Source organism: Oncorhynchus keta, chromosome 28, assembly GCF_023373465.1.
Source record: "Oncorhynchus keta strain PuntledgeMale-10-30-2019 chromosome 28, Oket_V2, whole genome shotgun sequence".
Taxonomy (NCBI): domain Eukaryota; kingdom Metazoa; phylum Chordata; class Actinopteri; order Salmoniformes; family Salmonidae; genus Oncorhynchus; species Oncorhynchus keta.
In genome coordinates, this window is record NC_068448.1 from 31,192,871 (window position 1) to 31,217,466 (window position 24,596).

The window sequence follows — 24,596 nt, forward strand, 5'->3', positions numbered from 1 at the left end:
CACCTCCCAAATCCCAATTTAACCACTGATCATAAGTGTGTTATTTTAGATGTTATTTCCAGCCACTTCTCAATATAGTGTGTTATAAGCAACTTCAAATATGTGCTTTTGTATTTTCCTTTGATTGTGTTTTAGTCACTGTGCGAGCTAGCTAATTAAATGGGCATAATGCAGAATTCATTAATGTTTTCAAATACTTTACAGAAAACCTGTAGATAATTTGAGCTGTATCCTTATGGGGTTGTGCATGCTTATGCTGTGCTTGCAGGTTGCAACAAACAAGGAACAAAAACAGCTGATGTGACAGAGACAGAGACACCAACAGTCAAAGTAACTCCTGTTTCACACACCAAAATCCAAGGCCCCCACACTACCTGGAATGTGACGGGGCCACACTGGCTCACCTCACGGAGAGCCTACAGGAGAAAAGGTAAAGAACACCCATCGACTTTCTCTCCCTTTATTGAGGGCGATTTGGCCCTGCAACAATTGTGTCCTATACATAAACACCTACACTTAGAAAATACAGCTGAGACTAAATTGCAGGTCTGCTTATCATACTTACTTGGCCTCCTGCATACAACTGTCCAGAGGTTTGTATGTGTGCTTTAACACGGAGATACCATGGCTGCTGTTGGGGTTGTGTTTACGTTTATTGCTTATGGGCCACATACGTTCAGATGTGTCAGGGTCCGGGTGTGTTGGATGCAGTGAAATACATAATTCTACCATTAGCACATAGATTTAATGGCACCCAGAACCAAATCCTGCGTAAGCGCTGGCCTCTAGCCATCTACTCAACGTTTCTGTTGGTCACAAATAAACTTGAACTGTGAAATGCATATTGATGTCAATGGGAGACAAAAGTTAAGAGTTAAATACTCATATCCATGCAAAATGAACACATTTCTTTACTGTCCATTAGATTTTTTTCAATCATTTCATGAAATAAATGCATCTGCAAAATCACAATTGCCATTGCTGTTTTTATTGTTTTTCAAACAGCATACCCCAAAGACCTGCAAGCATATTTACAACAATAGTCAATAGCATCCATCATGTGAGGACCGGGGATTAGAGATAGAAGTGCAATGGATGAGGTGCACACACATGTTGTAACTGTAACCACACACAGTGTAAACATCACACACCTAAGTTATTCTATCATCTCAACAACCACTATCAACACTCATTCCAAGGACGAAAAAAGATTGTGTCAAAGGTTAGGCTATTTATCAAATTGAAAAATGACACTGATGAGTTGCACCACGAGCATTTAAGTCAAATGAAGAGAATAATGACATTACTGTAGAATGGAACATTAGGTTGATATTTTTTAACAATATGGTTGAATCATGTTATAACTAATTGGTTTGAACAATCAGTGACCAAAGACCATACTGCTATTCACATATCAAACTGAATATGTACAGCCGTCATCCACAGAAGAGCATATGATGGAGACGAGTTAAACCAGAGCTTTGGGAGTTCAGTGCGTAAGAGTATGGGCTCTGTCCATGACATCTTCCTCCTTGTTCTGCATGCTCAGCATACAATTGAAGTCGGAAGTTTACATACACCTTAGCCAAATACATTTAAACTCAGTTTTTCACAATTCCTGACATTTAATCCTAGTAAAAATTCCCTGTCTTAGGTCAGTTAGGATCACCACTTTATTTTAAGAATGTGAAATGTCAGAATAATAGTAGATAAAATGATTTATTTCAGCTTTTATTTCTTTCATCACATTCCCAGTGGGTCAGAAGTTTACATACACTCAATTAGTATTTGGTAGCATTGCCTTTAAACTGTTTAACTTGCGTCAAACGTTTCGGGTAGCCTTCCACAAGCTTCCCATAATAAGTTGGGTGAATTTTGGCCCATTCCTCCTGACAGAGTTCAGGTTTCTAGGCCTCCTTGCTCGCACACACTTTTTCAGTTCTGCCCACAAATTCTCTCTAGGTTTGAGGTCAGGGCTTTGTGATGGACACTCCAATACCTTGACTTTGTTGTCCTTCAGCCATTTTGCTTCAACTTTGGAAGTATGCTTGGGGTCATTGTCCATTTGGAAGACCCATTTACGACCAAGCTTTAACTTCCTGACTGATGTCTTGAGATGTTGCTTCAATATATCCTTTTCTCCCTCATGATGCCATCTATTTTGTGAAGTGCACCAGTCCCTCCTGCAGAAAAGCACCCCTACAACATGATGCTGCCACCCCCGTGCTTCACGGTTGGGATGTTGTTCTTCAGCTTGCAAGCCTCCCCCTTTTTCCTCCAAACATAACGATGGTCATCATGGCTAAACAGTTCTATTTTTGTCTAATCAGACCCGAGGACATTTCTTCAAAAAGTACGATCTTTTCCCCATGTGCAGTTGCAAACCATAGTCTGGCTATTTTTATAGTGGTTTTGAAGCAGTGGCTTCTTCCTTGCTGAGCTGCCTTTCAGGCTATGTCGATACAGGACTCGTTTTACTGTGGATATAGATACTTTTGTACCGATTTCCTCCAGCATCTTCACAAGGTCCTTTGCTGATGTTCTGGAATTGATTGGCACTTTTCGCACCAAAGTACGTTCATCTCTAGGAGACCGAACGAGCCGCCTTCCTGAGCGGTATGACGGTGTTGGTGTTAATACTTGAATATTATTGTTTGTACAGATGAATGTTGTACCTTCAGGCATTTGGAAATTGCTCTCAAGGATGAACCAGACTTGTGGAGGTCTACAATTTTTTTTCTGAGGTCTTTTGATTTTCCCATGATGTCAAGCAAAGAGGCACTGAGTTTGAAGGTAGGCCTTGAAATACATCCACAGTTACACCTACAATTGACTCAAATGATGTCAATTAGCCTATCAGATGCTTCTAAAGCCATGACATCATTTTCTGGAATTTTCCAAGCTGTTTAAAGGCACAGTCAACTTAGTGTATGTAAACTTCTGACCCACTGGAATTGTGACACAGTAAATTATAAGTTAAATAATCTGTCTGTAAACAATTGTTGGAAAAATAACTTGTGTCATGCACACAGTAGATGTCCTAACCGACTTGCCAAAACTATAGTTTGTTAACAAGAAATGTGTGGAGAGGTTGAAAAATTTGTTTTAATGACTCCAACCTAAGTGTATGTAAACTTCAACTGTATATCCCTGATGCACTCCCAGAAATACCAGCACTGTGCACCCTGCCCACCTCAGCACTGCCCCTGCTGGCTGGAGGTGATGGAAAGCTGGGTATATCCTCCAATGTGGCTATGGAGTACTCAACCCTGGGGGTTTAGGTTTTCAAAAGATGAATAGTAAAGCAGAAATGGAGGCCGCTGTAAAAGCTGTGACTGCAGAAAAGGGTTAACAACCATCTAGCCTCCAGATACATTATTCTGGCTAAACACACCCTCTAATTTAGGGGCTCCAGCTTCCAGGAATTAGGGAGAGTGTGCTGTATGAACACAAGCTTCTCTATCTCTGATACACACACACACACACACACACACACACACACACACACACACACACACACACACACACACACACACACACACACACACACACACACACACACACACACACACACACACACACACACACACACATGTACAGTCGATACACAAACACCCACACTGATGTGCAAAAACGTACATACACGTGCACACAAACCCGCACACACCCACAAACACGGACAGCCTTGCAGCACAGAGCCCATCACTAAGATGAGGTAGACACAGAGAAAACATGTGGGGTGCTAAAACCCAAACCCTGACAACACTGCTAAATATAACAGCGACAGCGAGGCTGTTAAGACAGCTGAAATATGGATTTGAAACCCTCTTCCCCCCATGAGGCACGATATTTAGAGGAATAGGAAAGTCCTTGTTAGGCAACACTGTCTAAAAATAGTAAATCAGCTTGTGTTTTGTCTTAATGGTTTTCCTCCCAGTCTATGGCACTAATGTACCTCAGACCCTCAAACCACTGCCAGATGGCCCCTCCCTATGGCTCGCACTGTAAATTCACAACTGTTGGCGTGGGTGAGGCTTTAGCTACAGGCAGCGACAGCACTCTCATTTTCTCCTGCATTCTTTTCCCCTGACCTGCTAATAGCTCAACTTTGCTTTTTTACAAGCTCCATCAAAGGTATAATTGTGTTTCTCTGAACAGATGGGAAATAAGCCCACTGTATGTGTCTGGAGTAAAACAGCTGAAAGTGCTACAAGAAATGCTCCTAATGATTTTAGTCCAAGACTGTATCTCTAACACATGTACACACATCTATGCCTTACTGATTGGGAATCATTTTTCCTGCTAGAGAAACTTTAATTCAGAAATAAATGTTTTTGTTTTTACCTCCAGAGTGAACCTGTCTCTGAGGCCAGTGGAGAGGTCAGGAGTAGCATAAACCTTTTTTGTCAACTCATCCTGCAGCTCTGTCAACCCAGACAGAATTCATATTAAATTAGACAAAAAAGCATTCCAAATTAACTTAGAATGAGAAGGAAAACATTGCTTGAATACACTATTACAATAAAGGAAAGAGAATGGTGATAATACGGAGTGGGTTTCCCCTCATTTAGTTATTTCAGAACACATGACGAGACATAATTCATGACCATAGCGTCAGATATGTATGTGGCACTCATAGCAGGAAGTAATCCTTTAAAAACCCATATTTACAAATGAGATTTGTCTTGATTTCTCCCTGCACTCTGGCTTAATGTGCATCACAGTCTCCTATTGTGACTGCTCTTCATATGCTGAATCTCACGCCAGCACGGTCCAGTGTTTGGAGCAGAAACATGGGGAGATACATATAGTATGTACAGTATGTCCTGCAGTGTGCTTTAAAACTGATGAACGGTCTCCCATTACCATCACATGTGAGCTTGTCCCAAAGTCTCAAACGAGATGATTCAGAGCAGGAAATCTGTCTTGATGTCCAGTCACTTTCCGGGCAGTCCACTGTCTGTAGTCCTCAGAATGTGGTGTTAGTGAACCAGAGAGAAGGTTGACATGTGACATGTGTGAAGGAACAGCGGGCTTGTTGTGGGTGAGGTGGCAGTAGAGAGTGGTGTGAGCGGTCTAGAGGAGGCCTCCTCAGATGATGCCCTTGACAAAGCTGGTGTCCAGGTGAACAATGAGCATGCGTAAGAAGGACATCTCTTTCCGTGTGTTCTCAAAGATGATGCGCGGGTCATCCGACTGGCAGCGGAGACAGTTGGGAGCCATCACCATGGCCAGGTTGTTCACGTCCATCTTGGTCTTACTCACATTGACGGGCTGGGCAAACACCTGCAGAAGAGCAAGGGAGTGAGTTTAGGGCGAAAGTGAGTCTCAGAGACATTTATGTGGTGTTTGTTAATTGTGTTTATATTAAAACCTACAGTTATTATGTAGTTATAACTGCAAAACATACAAAGTGACAGATAAACCTGTAAAGAGAGAGAGCGATAATGAGGGGAGACGAGAGGCCTATATGTAGGAGGGTTACCTGTAAGAAGTGTATGAAGTAGCAGAGCACCAGCCTGCTTAGCTCAGGCAGAGACTGCACCACACTGATCGCTGCCTCTGGATCCTCATAGTTACTAATGCACTGCTTATAGAAGCTCTGAGGGATGACTGGCTCCTCCAGCTCCCTGTACCACAGCTTCAGCAGAGACGCTAGAGGAGAGAGAAACACTCCCTTCAATACACAATGGTGTGCAGCCTGCATGATATACAGTAGTGTTTCCAGCCTTTACAACACATATTTGAAAAGAGGCAATAGATAGTTGCTCAATTTTTTATTTATTTGATTTTTTTACCTTTATTTTACTAGGCAAGTCAGTTAAGAACAAATTCTTATTTTCAATGACGGCCTAGGAACAGTGGGTTAACTGCCTGTTCAGGGGCAGAATGACAGATTTGTACCTTGTCAGCTCAGGGATTTGAACTTGCAACCTTTCGGTTACTAACTAAAGTCCAACGCTCTAACCACTAGGCTACCCTGCCACCCCAAGAAAGACACCAGCAAAGAGGAGAAATAGAGCCTGAACGACAGGGATTTTTTTCTTACCTGGGACGTTGGGGTCGCCAAGGTTTTCTGGAATATTCCACTGATCCACCTGCAGCTTCAGTGCATTCACCTCGTCAATATCTCCAGGCACCCTGAGGGAAGAGACACACAGCAGATAGAAGTATAACAGCCCCTAGAGACTAGGAAGTAATAGCTTTATCTCCTATTTCAATATGACTGAATACTTGTATGAGAGTATTGACATTGTTCTTGGATTGTGACATAGCCCCACTAGGTGGCGCAGCAACCCCGTTAAGCAGCCCAGGGACAACCACAGCATGACTTTAGCATGTTGCCAAGGTCTAGTCCACACATGGGGGATATGTGAACCCAGGTGGACATGGTTATGCAATACCATTTATATATAATTAGTATGAAAATAATTTCATATCCGCAGACATGGACACAGCAGTGCTACACGTCCGGAGGTATCTATTACAAGGGAACTGATTGTGCCAAGAAGAAAAACCTAAGCAAAATCACAGAGCCACAAGGACAACATCAGTCATATCCCTGACACAGGGACCCATGTCTAGTAAAAATAAATAAACCCTGAAGCTAAATAAGAAAATAAAAATAAAGACAATCCTTCCATAGCATGGCTTTTAAAATAAACTGCCAGGGTAGATTTCCTGTCAATTTTCAAATCACACACCCGACAAAAGGGAGATGTGACTCATAAAATGAGAACTGAACTGGCTTAAAATAAAAATGTGCACATTTGTTCATATCAATCTCCTGTTTGTTCTATATACAGTCCACAATCTGTCAGTCTGTGATGAGAATGTAGACAAAGAGGAACTTATACAGAGATTGTGTGCAGATAAAACACTTGCGTCTAAACGTACTCCAATACAAACAGAATGGGAGAGAAAGGGGAAACTATACCCACTGTATTTACATTACACACGCATAAAACAATGTCTTTAATTACTGGATGCTGTTATCAAATCAAATCAAATGTATTTATATAGCCCTTCTTGCATCAGCTGATATCTCAAAGTACTGTACAGAAACCCAGCCCAAAACTCCAAACAGTAAGCAATGCAGGTGTAGAAGCACGAAGCACGGTGGCTAGGAAAAAACTACCTAGATGTTATCTGAAGCATGACAGGGCAAGAGCTTTATCTGGTGCATTTTCACTCTTTGTTATGTGAGAGGCATTTAGTCTGAATATGTATCATTTGGTAAAGTCAAACATATTAATGTTTGTTTGAACTACCATCTCTCTGGATGACCACCCTGTCTCAGTCTGAGCCAGACCGGGGAGGGGGGTCGTCAGAGCTGCAGACGTCTATATGGATGCTCCAGGAGAGAGTCTGAATCAGAGAGAACAGGGTGCAGTCCTCTCCTCTTCTCCACAGCCCAGTCAGTGAATGATTAACGTCCCCAGGTTTAACCAGATGGCTTGTTTGTTTACCAAAGCCCATAAGTCCTGAAGGGTATACCACAAAGCAGGATCAATGAGTTAGCACTAACTGGCCTAAGTGTTCTTACATTAGGAAGATGAGCTTGAAATAGGAATGGGCTAATCGACTCAACAACCAAAAACACACATCGAAGTTTAGCTTTCTTAATGAACCAGAAAGTCAATAGTTATTTCTGGTTGGTCATCAAAATTAGCTGACTAACTCATTGATCCTGCTTTGTAGTATACCCCTTCAAGAGATGCTGTGTTTGTTTAAGTGACTTAACATAGACCCTTTCTCTTCTAATTTCAGGCTAACTTGCTCCCCTCCCGGCCAATGGGAGTCTCACACCTCGATCACACTGACAGTGTCATTGCGTTTTGGTACAGACGTACATTCATCTCCAATGGAACACTGTGTTTGCATTGCAGCATTGCGTTGCAGAGGCAGTTGCAGGCAGAGCGTTCTGTGTGGTGCATACGTTGGATTTATCCAACTGGATGCGTAGACGGCTTGACAGAAATAGTAGCAGAAGGTGAATGATGAACTTTTGTTGCACACATACCAAGATGATGCTGCGAACCATTTTGCCCAATGATGCTGTAATGTGATAGAGGCTTTTGGCGGGTCCCGTAATGCTGCTGGCCTTGGGCTGGGACAGGAGTATCAGAACAGGAGCAGCCCTGACTGTACTGCTTCTTACTGATGAAGCAAAGCCTCTGACCCAGTCTTACGCCTAGATTCAATCCGGACCATGGAAGATCCGCGATATACCTTGATTGACATTTAAAGGTAATTTCAGATTGAGCCGACATATTCAGCGTTTACCGTGAATGTGGTCTCCCCGAAAGCGGGAACATTACCTTTAAAACGTGTATAGCAGACAAAACGAGATCAGATTGAATCTGGCCCTTATTCTGCATCCCATGTTTGCCACCTTGGCTAAACTGTATTTACACGCCTGTCTTTCTTTACCCCCATAACATCACTTACCCCATACCTCAGAGGGATCCTCATCTGCAGAGACCGTTTCTGGTACCCTATGTTTATCCATTGCCACCAACATTGCCCCCCTACATCCTTCCGCCCCTTCTGTCTGCAGCCCAGCCTGGTGTGCTGGTGTGACTACTCACCTGAAGATTCCCTCTGTCTGGGCCCCTCCCAGGGCCAGGACGTACTGGGACAGCTGCACCTGCACCCAGGGGAGCCTGCGCTCCGGGAACCGCTCACTCTGACGCTCCATGATCTCCTCCAGAGCACTGCCGAACAGGGAGGGGGTCACAATGTCTTTCCTCCCCTGGTCTAACTCCTCCAGGGTGGGCTTCCTTAGACCCTGTGAGAAGGAAAAAAATACATTAGAGTCTTCTGTAGACAGGACCTGACTCTAAGCACAGCTCTAGAACCACAAGTCTATCGATTAAGTTTAGAACTGGTTGAAAGCTATCCCTAGCCCATTATCTAGGTAAGCTACTTGAGGCCCACTTGGAGTCTCTCACACTACTGTAACTTCCCTACAGTAATCACAGCTGAACTGTAGGTCAGTTCCCTTGTATACAGTAGAAGGAGACACCGGGCCATATTTAAAGCCCAGATTCCATCTCAGCAGCTCAGAGGGTTAAATATAACCCCCAGTAAAAGTGCTTGGCCTGGGGCTGCAGTAAGGCTGCAGTGTGCCGGCTGTGGGCAAGCTGATTACAGGGTGGGACACAGCAGAGGACAGGGTGGAGGTTGGGAGACTGTTGCTGCACTGATGGAGGGTTGGTTGGGGGGCTCAGACTTGAACCCCATCTTTAGCTCCACGTGTCCAGTGTGGATGGGGAGAAAGCGGATGACGGAAGGGGGGGTTAAAAGGTTGTCGTAACCCCCCCACCTCAGTTTGGGTTTACAGATTAGTGCCTATTTTGCTGAGGACTCCTAAGGGCCCAGTGCGATGATTGCTAACATATGTGAGAGCTCCCAGAATGCTTCAGTCAGTGCCACGCTTCACGGCCGACACTAACCTCAGGGGCAACACTGACTCATTAAAACAATAGAAATGTTCCACTTCTCTTCGTCTGCTGGGAGGGTTGGAGTCCCAATATCCCTTCAGATCATTAGAGTATAAAACTGCAGCAGAAAGTCTGTAAATGAAACCTCCATCCAGACCAGCAGTGAGAGATGGAGCAACCCCCTCTGTCCTTGTCTGACACCCCCTCCCTGGACCTTTTAATAGTGCTTTAGGATGACCTTCCTACCTTTTTGACCCCAGTGACGGCGACCTTCTGCAGCTTGCGATAGCAGTACTTGGCATAAGTGCTGATTGGCAGGCCTGGAGAGAGGGGAGATGACAGACACCATTACTGACCAATCCTGAGGCGGTAACACAATCCGTTGCTGTTTTCTATCTGCCTGCATGTCAACATCCTCAGTGTTGAGGCCGTATCACTTCTGTTCCACAGTGATAAAACCGACAGATCCACCGACAGATCTGGTTACCAATGAATCATTAAAACCAAATCTGTCCACCGCAGGGCATTTTGGATATCAGCTCTGCATATTCCATGAGAATTGTGCCCAGCCAGCATGGAGTAATATAACCCAGCATATAGAGCTGTAGGGAACAGCTGTGCTTCAAGGTTAAAGCCACTGAGACGTCAAACACTGTCCGCTGAACTATTACTACAGCAAAGTATTACTATTGTATATCAGGCCCATATAACAATATTAAGGCTGGATTGAATGAGCGACTGAGGCATTGGCCTACACATCTTGTTCTAACTGTGAGAACCAAAATGCATCTTGGCTACAGACGCTGGTAGTGAAACATCCACATGACACAGATTTATGGCAAACAGGTGAAAGCATGTCCTCAGCAACAAAACCGCGGTTTTGGCCGAGCGTAGATGAGTTGCGTTTTGAGAGACTACGAGATCTTGACGCTTTAAAAAAGGGTTTGCGATTATTGTCTTCTGTCATAAATCGAACGAATCACACAGAACTGACATGGTGGGAGAGGGAGGACTTTATTCTCACCCAAGACGGAAATGAGATGGATTTCAATGCCGAGGGAAAGTAATTAAAATCACAACCCAACTTTACTGCTTCATGATAATATAATAATAATAATAATAATAATAATATAATAATAATATAATAATAATAATATAATATAATAATATAATAATATATAATAATAATAATAATATAATAATATAATAATATATGCCATTTGAAACAACAGAGAGAGAAGGGTGCAAAGATATCATAGGGTCCTCATGGAGAAATGATTGATTCATTATTATTTCACCTTTATTTAACCAGCTAGGCCAGTTGAGAACAAGTTCTCATTTACAACTGCGACCTGGCCAAGATAAAGCAAAGCACTTCGACACATACAACAACACAGAGTTACACATGGAGTAAACAAACATACAGTCAATAACACAGTAGAAAAAGTCTATATACAATGTGTGCAAATGAGATAAGATAAGGGAGGTAAGGAAATAAATAGGCCATGGTGGCGAAGTAATTACAATATAGCAATTAAACACTGGAATGGTAGATGTGCAGAAGATGAATGTGCAAGTAGAGATACTGGGGTGCAAAGGAAAAAATAAGTGAGGAATGAGGAAATGAGTAAAGGAGGAGGCACACATTAGGCAGGTCCCTCCCAGAGACTAGAAGAGGGGGAGAAAGAGGAATACTATGACCAAGGAGGAACCTTCATCAGCCCAACCAGGCCCTACTGTTACTATAGCACAGCATCGTTTTAGAAGAGTAGACAGCAGAATTCTTACTACTGGGTCATTCACCTCAGAGCACAGCTGTGAGGCCACATGGCCAAGCAGGCCTCAACAGGGACAGTCAGACAGGTGACGGGTCACACAGGACTAACCTGATGACCTCAGTCCAGAACAAACCCTTTCACTTCTCCTCTTCTAGCCGTGTTTACAGTGTCGTCAACATGTTCAAACATAGTGGGTGTAGTGCTTTGTAACAGAAATGGAGAAGGGGAAAGTTGTATACGAGTTGTTTCAAGAGAAGTTCTCTTTTATCTGGCTGTAAAAACACATGTTTAAGAGGCAGGGCAGTCATTTCACAAGCCCCCGTCTCTGATCTCTGACTGTGCTGCTGGACTGCAGGACACACACATCGCTCTGGCTCAGGACTGCTGCTGGACTGCAGCACACACACATCGCTCTGGCTCAGGACTGCTGCTGGACTGCAGCACACACACATCGCTCTGGCTCAGGACTGCTGCTGGACTGCAGCACACACACATCGCTCTGGCTCAGGACTGCTGCTGGACTGCAGCACACACACATCGCTCTGGCTCAGGACTGCTGCTGGACTGCAGCACACACACATCGCTCTGGCTCAGGACTGCTGCTGGACTGCAGCACACACACATCGCTCTGGCTCAGGACTGCTGCTGGACTGCAGCACACACACATCGCTCTGGCTCAGGACTGCTGCTGGACTGCAGCACACACACATCGCTCTGGCTCAGGACTGCTGCTGGACTGCAGCACACACACATCGCTCTGGCTCAAGACTGCTGCTGGACTGCTGCACACACACATCGCTCTGGCTCAGGACTGCTGCTGGACTGCAGCACACACACATCGCTCTGGCTCAGGACTGCTGCTGGACTGCAGCACACACACATCGCTCTGGCTCAAGACTGCTGCTGGACTGCAGCACACACACATCGCTCTGGCTCAGGACTGCTGCTGGACTGCAGCACACACACATCGCTCTGGCTCAGGACTGCTGCTGGACTGCAGCACACACACATCGCTCTGGCTCAGGACTGCTGCTGGACTGCAGCACACACACATCGCTCTGGCTCAAGACTGCTGCTGGACTGCAGCACACACACATCGCTCTGGCTCAGGACTGCTGCTGGACTGCAGCACACACACATCGCTCTGGCTCAGGACTGCTGCTGGACTGCAGCACACACATCGCTCTGGCTCAGGACTGCTGCTGGACTGCAGCACACACACATCGCTCTGGCTCAAGACTGCTGCTGGACTGCAGGACACACACATCGCTCTGGCTCAGGACTGCTGCTGGACTGCAGCACACATACATCGCTCTGGCTCAGGACTGCTGCTGGACTGCAGCACACACACATCGCTCTGGCTCAAGACTGCTGCTGGACTGCAGCACACATACATCGCTCTGGCTCAGGACTGCTGCTGGACTGCAGCACACACACATCGCTCTGGCTCAGGACTGCTGCTGGACTGCAGCACACACACATCGCTCTGGCTCAAGACTGCTGCTGGACTGCAGGACACACACATCGCTCTGGCTCAGGACTGCTGCTGGACTGCAGCACACATACATCGCTCTGGCTCAGGACTGCTGCTGGACTGCAGCACACACACATCGCTCTGGCTCAGGACTGCTGCTGGACTGCAGGACACACACATCGCTCTGGCTCAGGACTGCTGCTGGGACTGCTGCTACAACCCCAGGTCCTTTCTTTCTTCCCTACAGTATTCTCTTTAGATCCCTTGTCTTCTCTTCTCCTCTCATCCTCTTTTATTCACTTCCCACTGGGCACAGACGCCAGTTCCATGTTTAGTTTCGATTGACATTTGGTTGAGTTGTCAGCTAACGTGAATTCAGCGTGAAATCAACAACAACAAAAATGTACCCTTAAAATCACAACCCAACTTTACTGCTTCATGAAACAACAGAGAGAGAAGGGTGCAAAGATATCATAGGGTCCTCATGGAGAAACGATTGATTCATTTGTACTGTAAATACACAGCTGTGATTCTGGTAAAACGTTGTGTGGAAAAAAAAAGAGTTCCCTCACGTTGATGATGACTTGCAAGCCCAATCAATTTTCCACATTGATTCAACATCATCACACTGAATGTTTTTCTTGAAATGGTGTGGAACCAACATTGATCCAACCAGTTGTTGTCCTCACTCCTCTCCTCTGCCCCTCCCAATGTTGAATGTATTATCCTCTCCTCTGATTGTTGCTGTGGCATACTCACCCATTCTCCTTCTTCCTGGTCATTCCGTCCTTCTCCTGTTCTGTGTTAGTGTTGGAATGACAAGCATGTGGGAGCGGTGGACTGATTTCCCCTCTATGCCAGGTGATATTACTGAGGCACATAGCCCAGGCAGCATAGAGGGCTAGCTGGTATGAACACCACTGTTAAGACCCATAGTTCTAAAAGAGAGTGTCCTGTGTTGATTTTACAAGGGCTCCCGAGTGGCACAGCGGTCTAAAGCACTGCATCTCAGTACTAGAGGCATCACTACAGACCCTGGTTTGATCCCGGGCTGTATCACAACCGGACGTGATCAGGAGTACCATAGGGTGGTGCACAATTGGCCCAGCGCTATCCGGGTTAAGGGAGGGTTTGGCCTGGGTATGTTGTCATTGTAAAATAATTATTTGTTCTTAACTGACTTGCCTAGTTAAAACAATATTGAATAAATATAAACACTTCCTGGTGGGTGTAATACCTGTATAATACCACAAGGAAAGAGAGAGAGAGAAAGAGAGAGAGAGAGAAAGATAGCGAGAGAAAGAGAGAAAGAGAGCGAGAGAAAGAGAGAAAGAGAGCGAGAGAGAGAGAAAGAGAGCGAGAAAGAGAGAGAGAAAGAAAGAGAGCGAGAGATGGATGGATGTGTATGTATGCATGAAAGACTCAGGGAGAAATAGACGTGGGGGATGGGGGGTATCTATAAAGCAGGTGACAGAAAAGAGCAACGGTCTCTTCATTCCTCTCCACTAGCAGCCTGTTTGTGCCTGTGGCCTGAGCCTCAGCTTAGTGTCCAATGCTAAACAGGGACAGCCAGGGACAGAGAAAAAACGATAGAGAAAACGTAAAGAGAGTATTTGCATACAAATAAGTGTTGGTGCCAACCTTTAACCCTCCACAGAGAGGGGAAGAGGCCCCAACCACCCCACTCCTATAGCCCACGCTCCCCCTTCACTGGGAGCGTCTTTCCCAGGACAGCCCACTGCTGCCACCACAATGCCTGGCTGCACAGGCCTCCCCAGCCATTGTCAGCCACACGCTCTTAAACGTGCCACAGAGAAGTCGGGCACTACCTAAACAAACCTTCTACGCCCTCTTTCTCTTCTTTTGATGAAGAGCTGGATCTGAGGCCCCAAACTGCTGCCCAGAACAATGCCCACTCAGCAGCCTGGGCCCGGAGAGGCAGCTGGTGAAGCCCATAAAGACGCCACCTCCCTCCCGTCAGGACATCCCTACGACCGTCCCCATCAAACCCCTCCCCCCTTTCATCTCTACCTGGACTTGAGCCCATATCATGGGGCCTCTGTTGTAGACTGGGTTCTGGATCACAGGAAGCTGGATCATTTGTCCAGTGCCCCATATCTGTAAAAGAGTATGGATCACCCAACTCTCCAGTACAAACAAACAGTCTCCCACAGACAGTAGGTCCTCTGTCCTCGATGCCAACACTCCAGAGCGGATGTGGAGTATGACTAACTGGTTTCTACTGCAGTGCGGGGAGTGAGTCAACAACCATCTCAATTCTCTTCACCTCTCCCATGCGCTATAGTCTCGTTGATGATGTAGTGCAGTGAGTCGACTCTCTCTGTCACAGTACTAGTACAGCTGGTAGCAGTGCTGCGGATAACTGTGTGATGTGGTCTGGTGTCTGAGGCTGGGTCTTGGTGTGGAAGACGCGGTGCGTTTGGCCTCGGGGCAGAACGCTGCATCATGAGAGGGAACCAGATGCTGGGACACAGCTGTGAGGAGCCATCTGATTGGTCAAATGAATCCTCAGAATCAAACAACATCCACAGGAATGTCATGACACACAGAGAGCTGGGGTGAGTCAGAGTACGTCACTGATTGACTATGCCGAGAGTGCTGCTACCTGTAGAACAATTACACGGGCATAATGAAAGTAGCTGTGGTCTGTAGTAGTAGGAGGCACACTCACCCAACAGCTTCTTTATAACAAACAGCTACTGTTTACTTATACTTCTGTTACAGTTGAAGTCAGAAGTTTACATACACCTTGGCCAAATACATTTATCAGTTGTTCACAATTCCTGACATTTAATCCAAGTAAAAATGTCCTGTTTTACGTCAGTTAGGATCACCACTTTATTTTACGAATGTGAAATGTCAGAATAATATTAGAGAGAATAATTTATTTCAGCTTTATTTCTTTCATCACATTCCCAGAAGTTTACATACACTCAATTAGTATTTGGAAGCATTGCCTTTAAATTTTTGAACTTGGGTCAAATGTTTCTGGGAGCCTTCCACAAGCTTCCCACAATAAGTTGGGTGAATTTTGTCCCATTCCTCCTGACAGAGCAGGTGCAACTGAGTCAGGTTTGTAGGCCTCCTTGCTCGCACATGCTTTTTCAGTTCTACCCAAAAATGTTCTATAGGATTGAGGTCAGGTCTTTGTGATGGCCACTCCAATACCATGACTTTGATGTCCTTAAGCCATTTTGCCACACCTTTGGAATAATGCTTGGGATTGGCAGGGTAGCCTAGTGGTTAGAGTGTTGGACTAGTAACCAGAAGGTTGCAAGTTCAAACCCCCGAGATACAAATCTGTCATTCTGCCCCTGAACAGGCAGTTAACCCACTGTTCCTAGGCCATCATTGAAAATAAGAATTTGTTCTTAACTGACTTGCCTAGTTAAATAAAGGTAAAATAAATCAATCAAAAATCAAATGGAAGACCCATTTGCGACCAAGCTTCAACTTCCTGACTGATGTCTTGAGATGTTGCTTCAATATATCCACATACTTTTCCCACCTCATGATGCCATCTATTTTGTGAAGTGCACCAGTCCCTCCTGCAGCAAAGCACACTCCACAACATGATGCTGCCACCCCCATGCTTCATGGTTGGGATGGTGTTCTTCAGCTTGTAAGCATCCCCCTTTTTCATCCAACATAACGATGGTCATTATGGCCAAACAGTTCTATTTTTGTTTCATCAGACCAGAGGACCTTTCTACAAAAAGTATGATCTTTGTCTCCATGTGCAGTTGCAAACCGTAGTCTGGCTTTCTTATGGTGGTTTTGGAGCAGTGGCTTCTTCCTTGCTAAGCAGCCTTTCAGGTGATGTCGATATAGGACTCGTTTTACCTCCAGCATCTTCACAGGGTCCTTTGCTGTTGTTCTGGGATTGATTTGCACTTTTCACACCAAAGTACGCTCATCTCTAGGAGACAGAACGAGTCTCCTTCCTGAGCAGTATGACGGCTGCGTGGTCCCATGGTGTTAATACTTGCATACTATGGTTTGTACAGATGAACGTGGTACCTTCAGGCGTTTGGAAATTTCTCCCAAGGACGAACCAGACTTGTGGAAGTCTACATTTGTTTTCGGAGGTCTTGGCTGATTTCTTTTGATTTTCCCATGTTGTCAAGCAAAGAGGCACTGAGTTTGAAGGTAGGCCTTGAAATACATCCACAGGTACACCTCCAATTGACTCAAATGATGTCAATTAACCTATCAGAAGCTTTGAAAGCCATGACATAATTTTCTGGAATTCTCCAAGCTGTTTCAAGGCACAGTCAACTTAGTGTATGTAAACTTCTGACCCACTGGAATTGTGATACAGTGAATTATAAGTGAAATAATCTGTCTGTAAACAATTGTTGAAAAAACGACTTGTGTCATGCACAAAGTAGATGTCCTAACCGACTTGCAAAAACTATAGTTTGTTAACAAGAAGTTTGTGGAGTGGTTGAAAAACGAGTTTTAATGACTCCAACCTAAGTGTATGTAAACTTACGACTTCAACTGTATGTACATTTTATGGACACAATGTATTTTACAATAGTTCTCTTTTGTTTGTTTTTAGTCCCATCGTTCAGCTACCCTCAACCCCGTTCAGCTACCCTCAACCCCGTTCAGCTACCCTCAACCCCGTTCAGCTACCCTCAACCCCGTTCAGCTACCCTCAACCCCTCCCATCTATCTCTGAAGACCACACAATTTTTCAACTGTGCTGTGATGTTTCTCAAAAGTTCTGAACCGTTCTATTCTCATAGTTTCTACAGATTGTAAATTAAACATACACATTTTTGCTTAGAGTATTATTATATTATTGACCGATTGACTATGATTTTTTCAATCACCCAGCAGTGCTATTTGCAGAGTTATCTCAAGGTAAATGTTGCAATTTTCATCCATTCCTGAACCTGCAACCAAAAAGAAGCTACCAAACAAATTATCTAATGATTCTGTCTCTTTGCAGCAAAATCTGCAGAGCTGGGATGGTTCTATCCCCCATATTTATAACATTATATTGGTAGCCAAAATGTTGTATAATAATCTTAATTGAATCCAGCATTGTTTTATGTATCAGTTCATAAACCATGTGCCATGGAATTTTGCAATCTATTTGGCACAGCTGTTAATTTTTTTGTCCTGAAATGAAACTTATATCCTGTTTTTCTCACCCTATTCTTGAACATTAGGTGAGACGTTCTTACTAATCTGCTACAGAACCCGTTTGGATTTAAGTATGACTTTTGTATGACTGACGCCTTTAGTGGGAGGTTTAATGCTTTAATATTGAATCATTTCTGCCCTCTGAATTCATATTCATTATATAAATAGGCCCGCTTGAAGTTCCAATTAAAGTTTTTTTTGCTTATATCATTTAGAATACAGTTCACTAGGTGTAGGGAGACCATAACAAAATAGGTAAACTGGGACATGACTACAGAGTTAATCAGAGTAAACTGGGATATGACTACAGAGTTAATCAGGGTAAACTGGGACATGACTAAAGAGTTTTAATGACTCCAACCTAAGTGTATGTAAACTTCCGACTTCAACTGTATGTGTGAGGATATTTCCTATAGGTAGGTGGTGTCTCCTCTCGCTCTAAAGAACGCCATCCTCAGCCATGGCCAAGACAGCGCCACTACTGTTCTTTAGGCCAGAGGGGGAGACAGGGCCAGGGAGGACGACTGGCAGCGTGTGCTCGCCAGCTCAGCTGGGCAACAGAGATACAGCACAGAGGGAAACAGGACACCCTGGCGCTTGGATCTCAAGGCTCCTTTGTGTGGTTCTGCTACTCTCATTTAAAAAGCGTTGTGGTGATGCAAATGTGTGCAATACCTTCAACGATCAATCTCATATAGAAAAACAGCTAGTTAATCTCTCCTGTGAGTGTGTCAGTTCTACGAGGGTGACACTGTGGGGTTAATCCTCCCTCTCCATTTGTCTCCTGTATGAATGAACAAGTGTTGCCGTATTGGAACTCACCCTCCTCTTCTTCCTCCTCATTGTTCTGCTTCCTCTTCTTCCGGGACTTTGAATTCTTCTTGTTCTTCATGTCCTGTTGTTCCGTAATGTGCTGCATGACTGTAAGTGGAAAACACGGCGGAAAGTGAAAACGTTATTTGATTCAAGATTTATCGCAATAACTCTTCTCCGTGTGTAGATCTGAAAAACAGATGATGGTGTTTTGTGCTGGGTTCTCTCAACTTTGACCTTACTCCCCCTCCTTTTTTTTTTTTTTCATCTCTCACTTTTCCAGTGCTGCATCCTGTTTGATCTGGCCTGAATCCCAGATAATAATAGCTGGAAAACCAATATCAACTGGCTGTTTTTGACCGCACGGGAATACCGGAAAAACAAACACACCTCTGGATGCATTCTAGTCTAATCAAACAAATCGTATTTACCCCCAAAACACCAAAAATCCGCAGCCACAGGAAACAACAACCTTCACCAACCCACAACCAATGGTAAACACAGAAAAACATTCATAGATTTATATCACCAGAAAAAAAACATTTTATCAATAGAAGCGGTGTTGCCACTCACTCTTCTTGTCGTTGGATGGCTCCAGATGTCTCTGAATGTACCCCTCCAGGTAGCGTCTGAACTTGGGTGAGGGGGAGAAGAAGGCCAGGCTGATGGCCATGAGTTCCCAGCCGGCCTCCAGGCTTCTCAGGTTCAGGTTGTCAGTGGTCTGTCTGACCAGCTGGACGTACAACTCGTCCCTCAGGCCCTGCATGCCCCAGCACTTAGTGACCACCAGCAGGGCAGCGTGACGGCGCTCCAGCCGGGCTGGACGGTCCCCCATGTAGGCCTGGACCAGTTTGAACATCTCACAGGCCTCCTTCTTGACTGTGCGGTCGCTGGTGATCAGCATGGGCTTCTTGATGGAGCCCCTGTTCCAGGAGAGCATGTTGGAGATGGAGACGCGGCGGCGGAACAGGCCCTGAGTGTGTTGGTTCAGGTTCTTACTGGCCCAGTCCACCATGTTGGCGTCTGGAGGAGGTTTGCAGAGGGTGGTGTAAGGGTACTGGTAACCCAAACCTCCTTTTCCAACTCCCCCACCTTCTCCTCTGTCTCCAGTCACGATAACTCTATGGGGGGAACCCCGGGTGCCCCCGTGACCATTACCTCCCCCGTGCGATGAGGACTCGGACTGGGCCTTGGATTCCAGTGTTCCTGCCTGGAGAAGAAAACAGAGGGAGAGAGGGAAGGAGAGGAAGATTCAAGGCATAGACAAACGCTACAGCTGGAATCCTATGTGAATTACTGTTTGTTGATGGTATGTGTCTGATGCTGCAAAGGTTTGTAGAGCATGTGCATTATGGTGTGTGTGTGTGTGTGCGTGCGTGCGTACTGTAGGATCCGTTTACTCATTCCTCCTCAGAGTAGAACCTGGAATCACTCACACAGATCCCACTCCAGAAATAGGTGACCCAATATGGAAATCGCATCAAAACACATACGGTAACATAACATCCATCCCCCACTCACTGTATCCTTCTCCTGTCTGCTTCCCTCAAGCCAAAACACTCCCACTGCCACTGGGCCTTCATTAAACTACTTTCACTGATCTAATAATATGATAGCAATTTGTCCACATTATGCAATGAATCATAACAAATCCCCGATGGCTACCATGGTTCTTCCACTCTGGAACATCCAGTTAATTCAAACCCAATCATAACAATACTGAGTCTTCCTCTGAACCAACACTAATGTGTCGCCAAAGTCTTCGTCAGGCTCAATTACACGGCCCAAAGAAGAACAAACTGTAATAACCAACAATAACCTTGACATATGGGCTTTACATTCATATTCATCCTATGATGTCATATTTACAATGTAATACCACACTAGAGCAGAAGTCTGGCAGATCTGTTAAACAGATACCAGGGGTTTCATTAACGTTCTGGCAGAGCTGTGTGGGTAGGGTCTAGGGATGGTTACCCGCATTTTACAGACCGGCCCTAACAGACATACGTCCCCATTGTAGTACGGCCTTCATAATGTGGTCGTATTAAAAACAAAAGCCGCATGAGAATGTTTTCAGTGGTGCAGTAAACTATGCAGAATGGTGATATGAACCATGTGGGCTGTCGGTCAGCAGTATAACTGGTGTATTTTTCCATAGCCCAGGTCCAAAGCTTTCCAACCCTAACCCCCTCAGCAGGAGCTCCTCTACGACCCGCTAACGCCAACAAAGCCTTTCTCCAAACCCACATCATTTGTATTCATCGCACAGTATAAAACACGGCCATGGAGGTACCAGTCACAAATAAGTCTAAGCTGGAAACAGAGGTCTTAGTGGCCAATGCTGCATTTCCATGATGTAACCGTATCGAAGTGGCTGGTTAAACAGGCTCAGATGAAGATGAAAAAAAGGGGTTGTGTAAGGCTTGTTAGCTGGGTAATTAAGCGCGAGGGAGGCCTGAGGGAATTACTGGGTGCCAAACCATCAGTCCTCGGAGGGGACACAAGATTAAGATGTTCTGGCTTTGGCCACGCAACATTGGCCATTAACCTCTCTCTCTCTCTCTCTCTCTCTCTCTCTCTCTCTCTCTCTCTCTCTCTCTCTCTCTCTCTCTCTCTCTCTCTCTCTCTCTCTCTCTCTCTCTCTCTCTCTCTCTCTCTCTCTCTCTCTCTCTCTCTCTCTCTCTCTCTCTCTCTCTCTCTCTCTCTCTCTCTCTCTCTCTCTCTCTCTCTCTCTCTCTCTCTCTCTCTCTCTCTCTCTCTCTCTCTCTCTCTCTCTCCTCCTCTTTATTTCCCAACAATACATTCCCTTTCACTCAAACGGCTGCATCTGCTGCCTGTCACAGGTATTCATAGTGCTTTGAGATCCGTCAATCCCCTCTTCCTCTCTCTTTCCATCTCTCATGTAATTCATCTTCCTCATTTAGTCCACTACCTCTCACTCTCATTTCCTCTGCCTCTGTTTGTCCCAGATGGCTCTCAGTGTCTAGTCTTCCTGGTCAGTGTGTGTGTGTGTGTGTGTGTGTGTGTGTGTGTGTGTGTGTGTGTGTGTGTGTGTGTGTGTGTGTGTGTGTGTGTGTGTGTGTGTGTGTGTGTGTGTGTGTGTGTGTGTGTGTGTGTGTGTGTGTGTGTGGTGTAATAGTCTGTGATTGGGTTTAGCAGTGTCCTGTGTGGTGTGACGGGGCTCAGCAGTGTCCTGGCCATCACAGTGTCCTCTCCCAGACTAGGTTGCAGACAACAGGGTAAGACATTGCTCCTCAGGCACATTTAGGGTCAGGGCAAGCAGGGGCACCTTCAAACCAGGCACAGCTAGCCAGGGACAGTGGAAAACACTCACAAGTTACACAGACAAGAGAGAGTTGGCCTAACTTTTTTGGACAGGTTCCCAAAGCTCCAGAAATTAGGACGCCCAGTCTTAACGCCACATTTCCCACAAATTGTGTTCAAATAAATCCTGGTTAACTGTGTTAGTTTTTACATTAGTGTTTGTACAAAAGAATCACTATTACAGACCAATCCTGCTAATTACTGATGTCGGGTTATTTAGGACCCGCTTTGTATTTCCATTCCTGACCGGCATTCTTGCTGGAGGCCTTCGGGAGAGTAATTTCCATGGGGGTTTAAGTCAGGCTCCAAATACTACAGTGAATGATATGGCTTCTGTGGGCTTGAACCACATTTCAGTAAAGCCAATGCAACCGACATGCACACAGCACTCAGCCCCCAGTCTCCCTGTACAGCACAGGCTGCCTCTGCCAAGTTGCTCTCCCACACACCTGACAATGAACAGTGAAACACGCGTACGTTACTTCTACATGAGTGTGTGTTCATCTGCATAAAGTAGCAGTTTCATATAGGAGCCCATTGGAGCACTTGGTACATGCACACACCCATAAGACAAGCCTGCTTTCAGATCGGAGGATTCAAGATGGTCATCACTTTCAGTTTTGACAGTCAGTAACTTAACCCCTCGCTGGAGACTTACTATACCAAGACATAAGTATACATACCCAGTAAAAGTGTACAAGACAAGTCTACAACTTAGAAGTGCCTACAGTATTGTAAATCCTGAATGTAAGTGATCCCATTTCTAGGCATGATATTATCCCCAGTGAACCAGAGCAATGAGTCATAAATCTAGGACTCTGGTGCCTTTGTAGTGGTTGATGGGCTGGGCTGTATCCATACGAATTACTCTGTTCCTCCCAGCCAGTAACCAGCCTGGTGGAGAGTGGGACTGCTTGGACCTTCTCCCCAATGCTTATTGTCTGAGAAAAAAATAATCGCTTCCCCTCGAAAACGAGGGATTGGCTTCATTTCTGCTGCCAGAAACTTTTTTCCCTTTATGCAATAAAAATAGTCCTGGAATGAAACCAACAATTCTAATAAAGGTCGTCCAGATCGAGTTAAAAAAAATGAAATGAAAAATTGAGTAAGGGTGCGTTTTATTGAACAGAGCAGAGTTTAGATTATGCACTAGTTGTCGAGTGATGTGACCCAGCTGGGATAGCGGATGGATGAATGGGGTTGGAGCTAGCATGACCCCCGCTAAGCGCTAGTGTGGGAAAATAAGTCTCAAATACTCAGCTTGAATGAGTCACCAACAACACACTGCTGACAAACAGAGGCAGTTAACCTCCATCCCACCGCCTACAGTAACAGTACTGCTGTGATTAATGCTCTGAAGCAAAGATACACAGTCCCCAAGCCCAGCGCAACACAACACACACTGCAGCCAGGATATGATCTGTTGAGACATGGAAGAACAGTGTTTTGTTTCCCACTCTCTGTGTCATCTCCTCTATCTTACTGTATCGAGTATACATACTCTTCCCATCTCTTCCTTCTACCTGGGTGGTTGGTGGACATTATTTTCATTGAACTGCATGATACAATCTCGCCATACACACACACACACACACACATTTTACACCAGTGATGGTCCTCCGGTCTAGTCTGGTGGATGCAGGCAGGGTACGTTGTTTGGTACTCACCACTTTCCACTCTGCAGGGTGACCTAGTTTCTGCCGTGTTCAGTAACGATCCCACTGTTCAGTGCTTCTGTCCCCATACTGTTTCTCATCTCACTCGTCATCTCTCTGACTCACTGACTGAGCCAAACATGATCCTGCTCCTCTGAAGCACTCCACTGGCATGAGACCCTGCAAGTCTATCACTCTCTACCTCTGTATCTCTCTTTTCCTCTGCCTCTCTGTCACTCTCTCTGTCTTCTCCTCTCATTCCCTCTTCAGGAGAGCTTCTCCAGGCATGCAGTGTTCCCTTGGTGGAGGTGACTAAGCCACCTTATCGATGGCACTTTGCGTGGGGGAGCGGAGCGCTCAGCCACCCCCATCAAAGCTCCTTTATGTTTCCTGTCTGCCGCAAATGTGTAATCAGCCTGGGTGAGTCCTTGCTCTCTTTTTAGTTTGTACAGACAGGCTGTGCTGTTCAGAGTCACTGCAGAAGAGCGGGCCTACAAGTTATGGGGGTGGATGTGGTTTGAGTTGATAAAGCCTTTGACAAAAACAACTCTCTGCCTATGTAACCAGGCACACTGAGAAACTAGGCTAACCCAAATCAAAACACACACGCACACTGCGAAGCGTGGGTTGGCTCATAACCCACAGTCCCCTGCGGTCATATCCGCAGGGCGGGATTAGGGTCATTAAATATTATGTGGATGAAGGGCGGGTAGGTGTCGGGCGTGTTGAATAAAGAGAAAACAATACCTTAACAAAAATACATAAATGTATAAAAAATGATAAATGTATCATTCTTGTGCAATTTCTATCTATAGGCTACATTCGGGTATTTAGGCCATCTGGCATTTGTCTACAAGCCCAAGCTTTAAGGCCTGAATCTACGCCAAATAGCCTACACGCCAATCTCCACATGCTTTTGGAAACG

At 45.3% G+C, this 24,596-nt stretch overlaps 1 protein-coding gene across 5 annotated transcripts in view; it reads right to left on the reverse strand.

The window, feature by feature from the left end:
- Window positions 1-966: 966 nt before the first annotated feature.
- Window positions 967-24,596, reverse strand: part of arhgap46b (Rho GTPase activating protein 46b) — a 106,267-nt gene continuing 82,637 nt past the window's right edge. For all 5 annotated transcript variants that reach the window (XM_035761735.2, XM_035761736.2, XM_052482745.1 and 2 more), the window contains 7 exons: window positions 19,263-19,899; window positions 18,699-18,797; window positions 9,693-9,766; window positions 8,592-8,791; window positions 6,050-6,141; window positions 5,486-5,655; window positions 967-5,286 (listed from right to left, as the gene is read on the reverse strand). In XM_035761735.2, coding sequence (XP_035617628.1) covers window positions 5,092-5,286; window positions 5,486-5,655; window positions 6,050-6,141; window positions 8,592-8,791; window positions 9,693-9,766; window positions 18,699-18,797; window positions 19,263-19,899 — 1,467 coding nt within the window. In that variant the 3' untranslated portion in view covers window positions 967-5,091. The remainder of the gene's footprint in view (window positions 5,287-5,485; window positions 5,656-6,049; window positions 6,142-8,591; window positions 8,792-9,692; window positions 9,767-18,698; window positions 18,798-19,262; window positions 19,900-24,596) is intronic.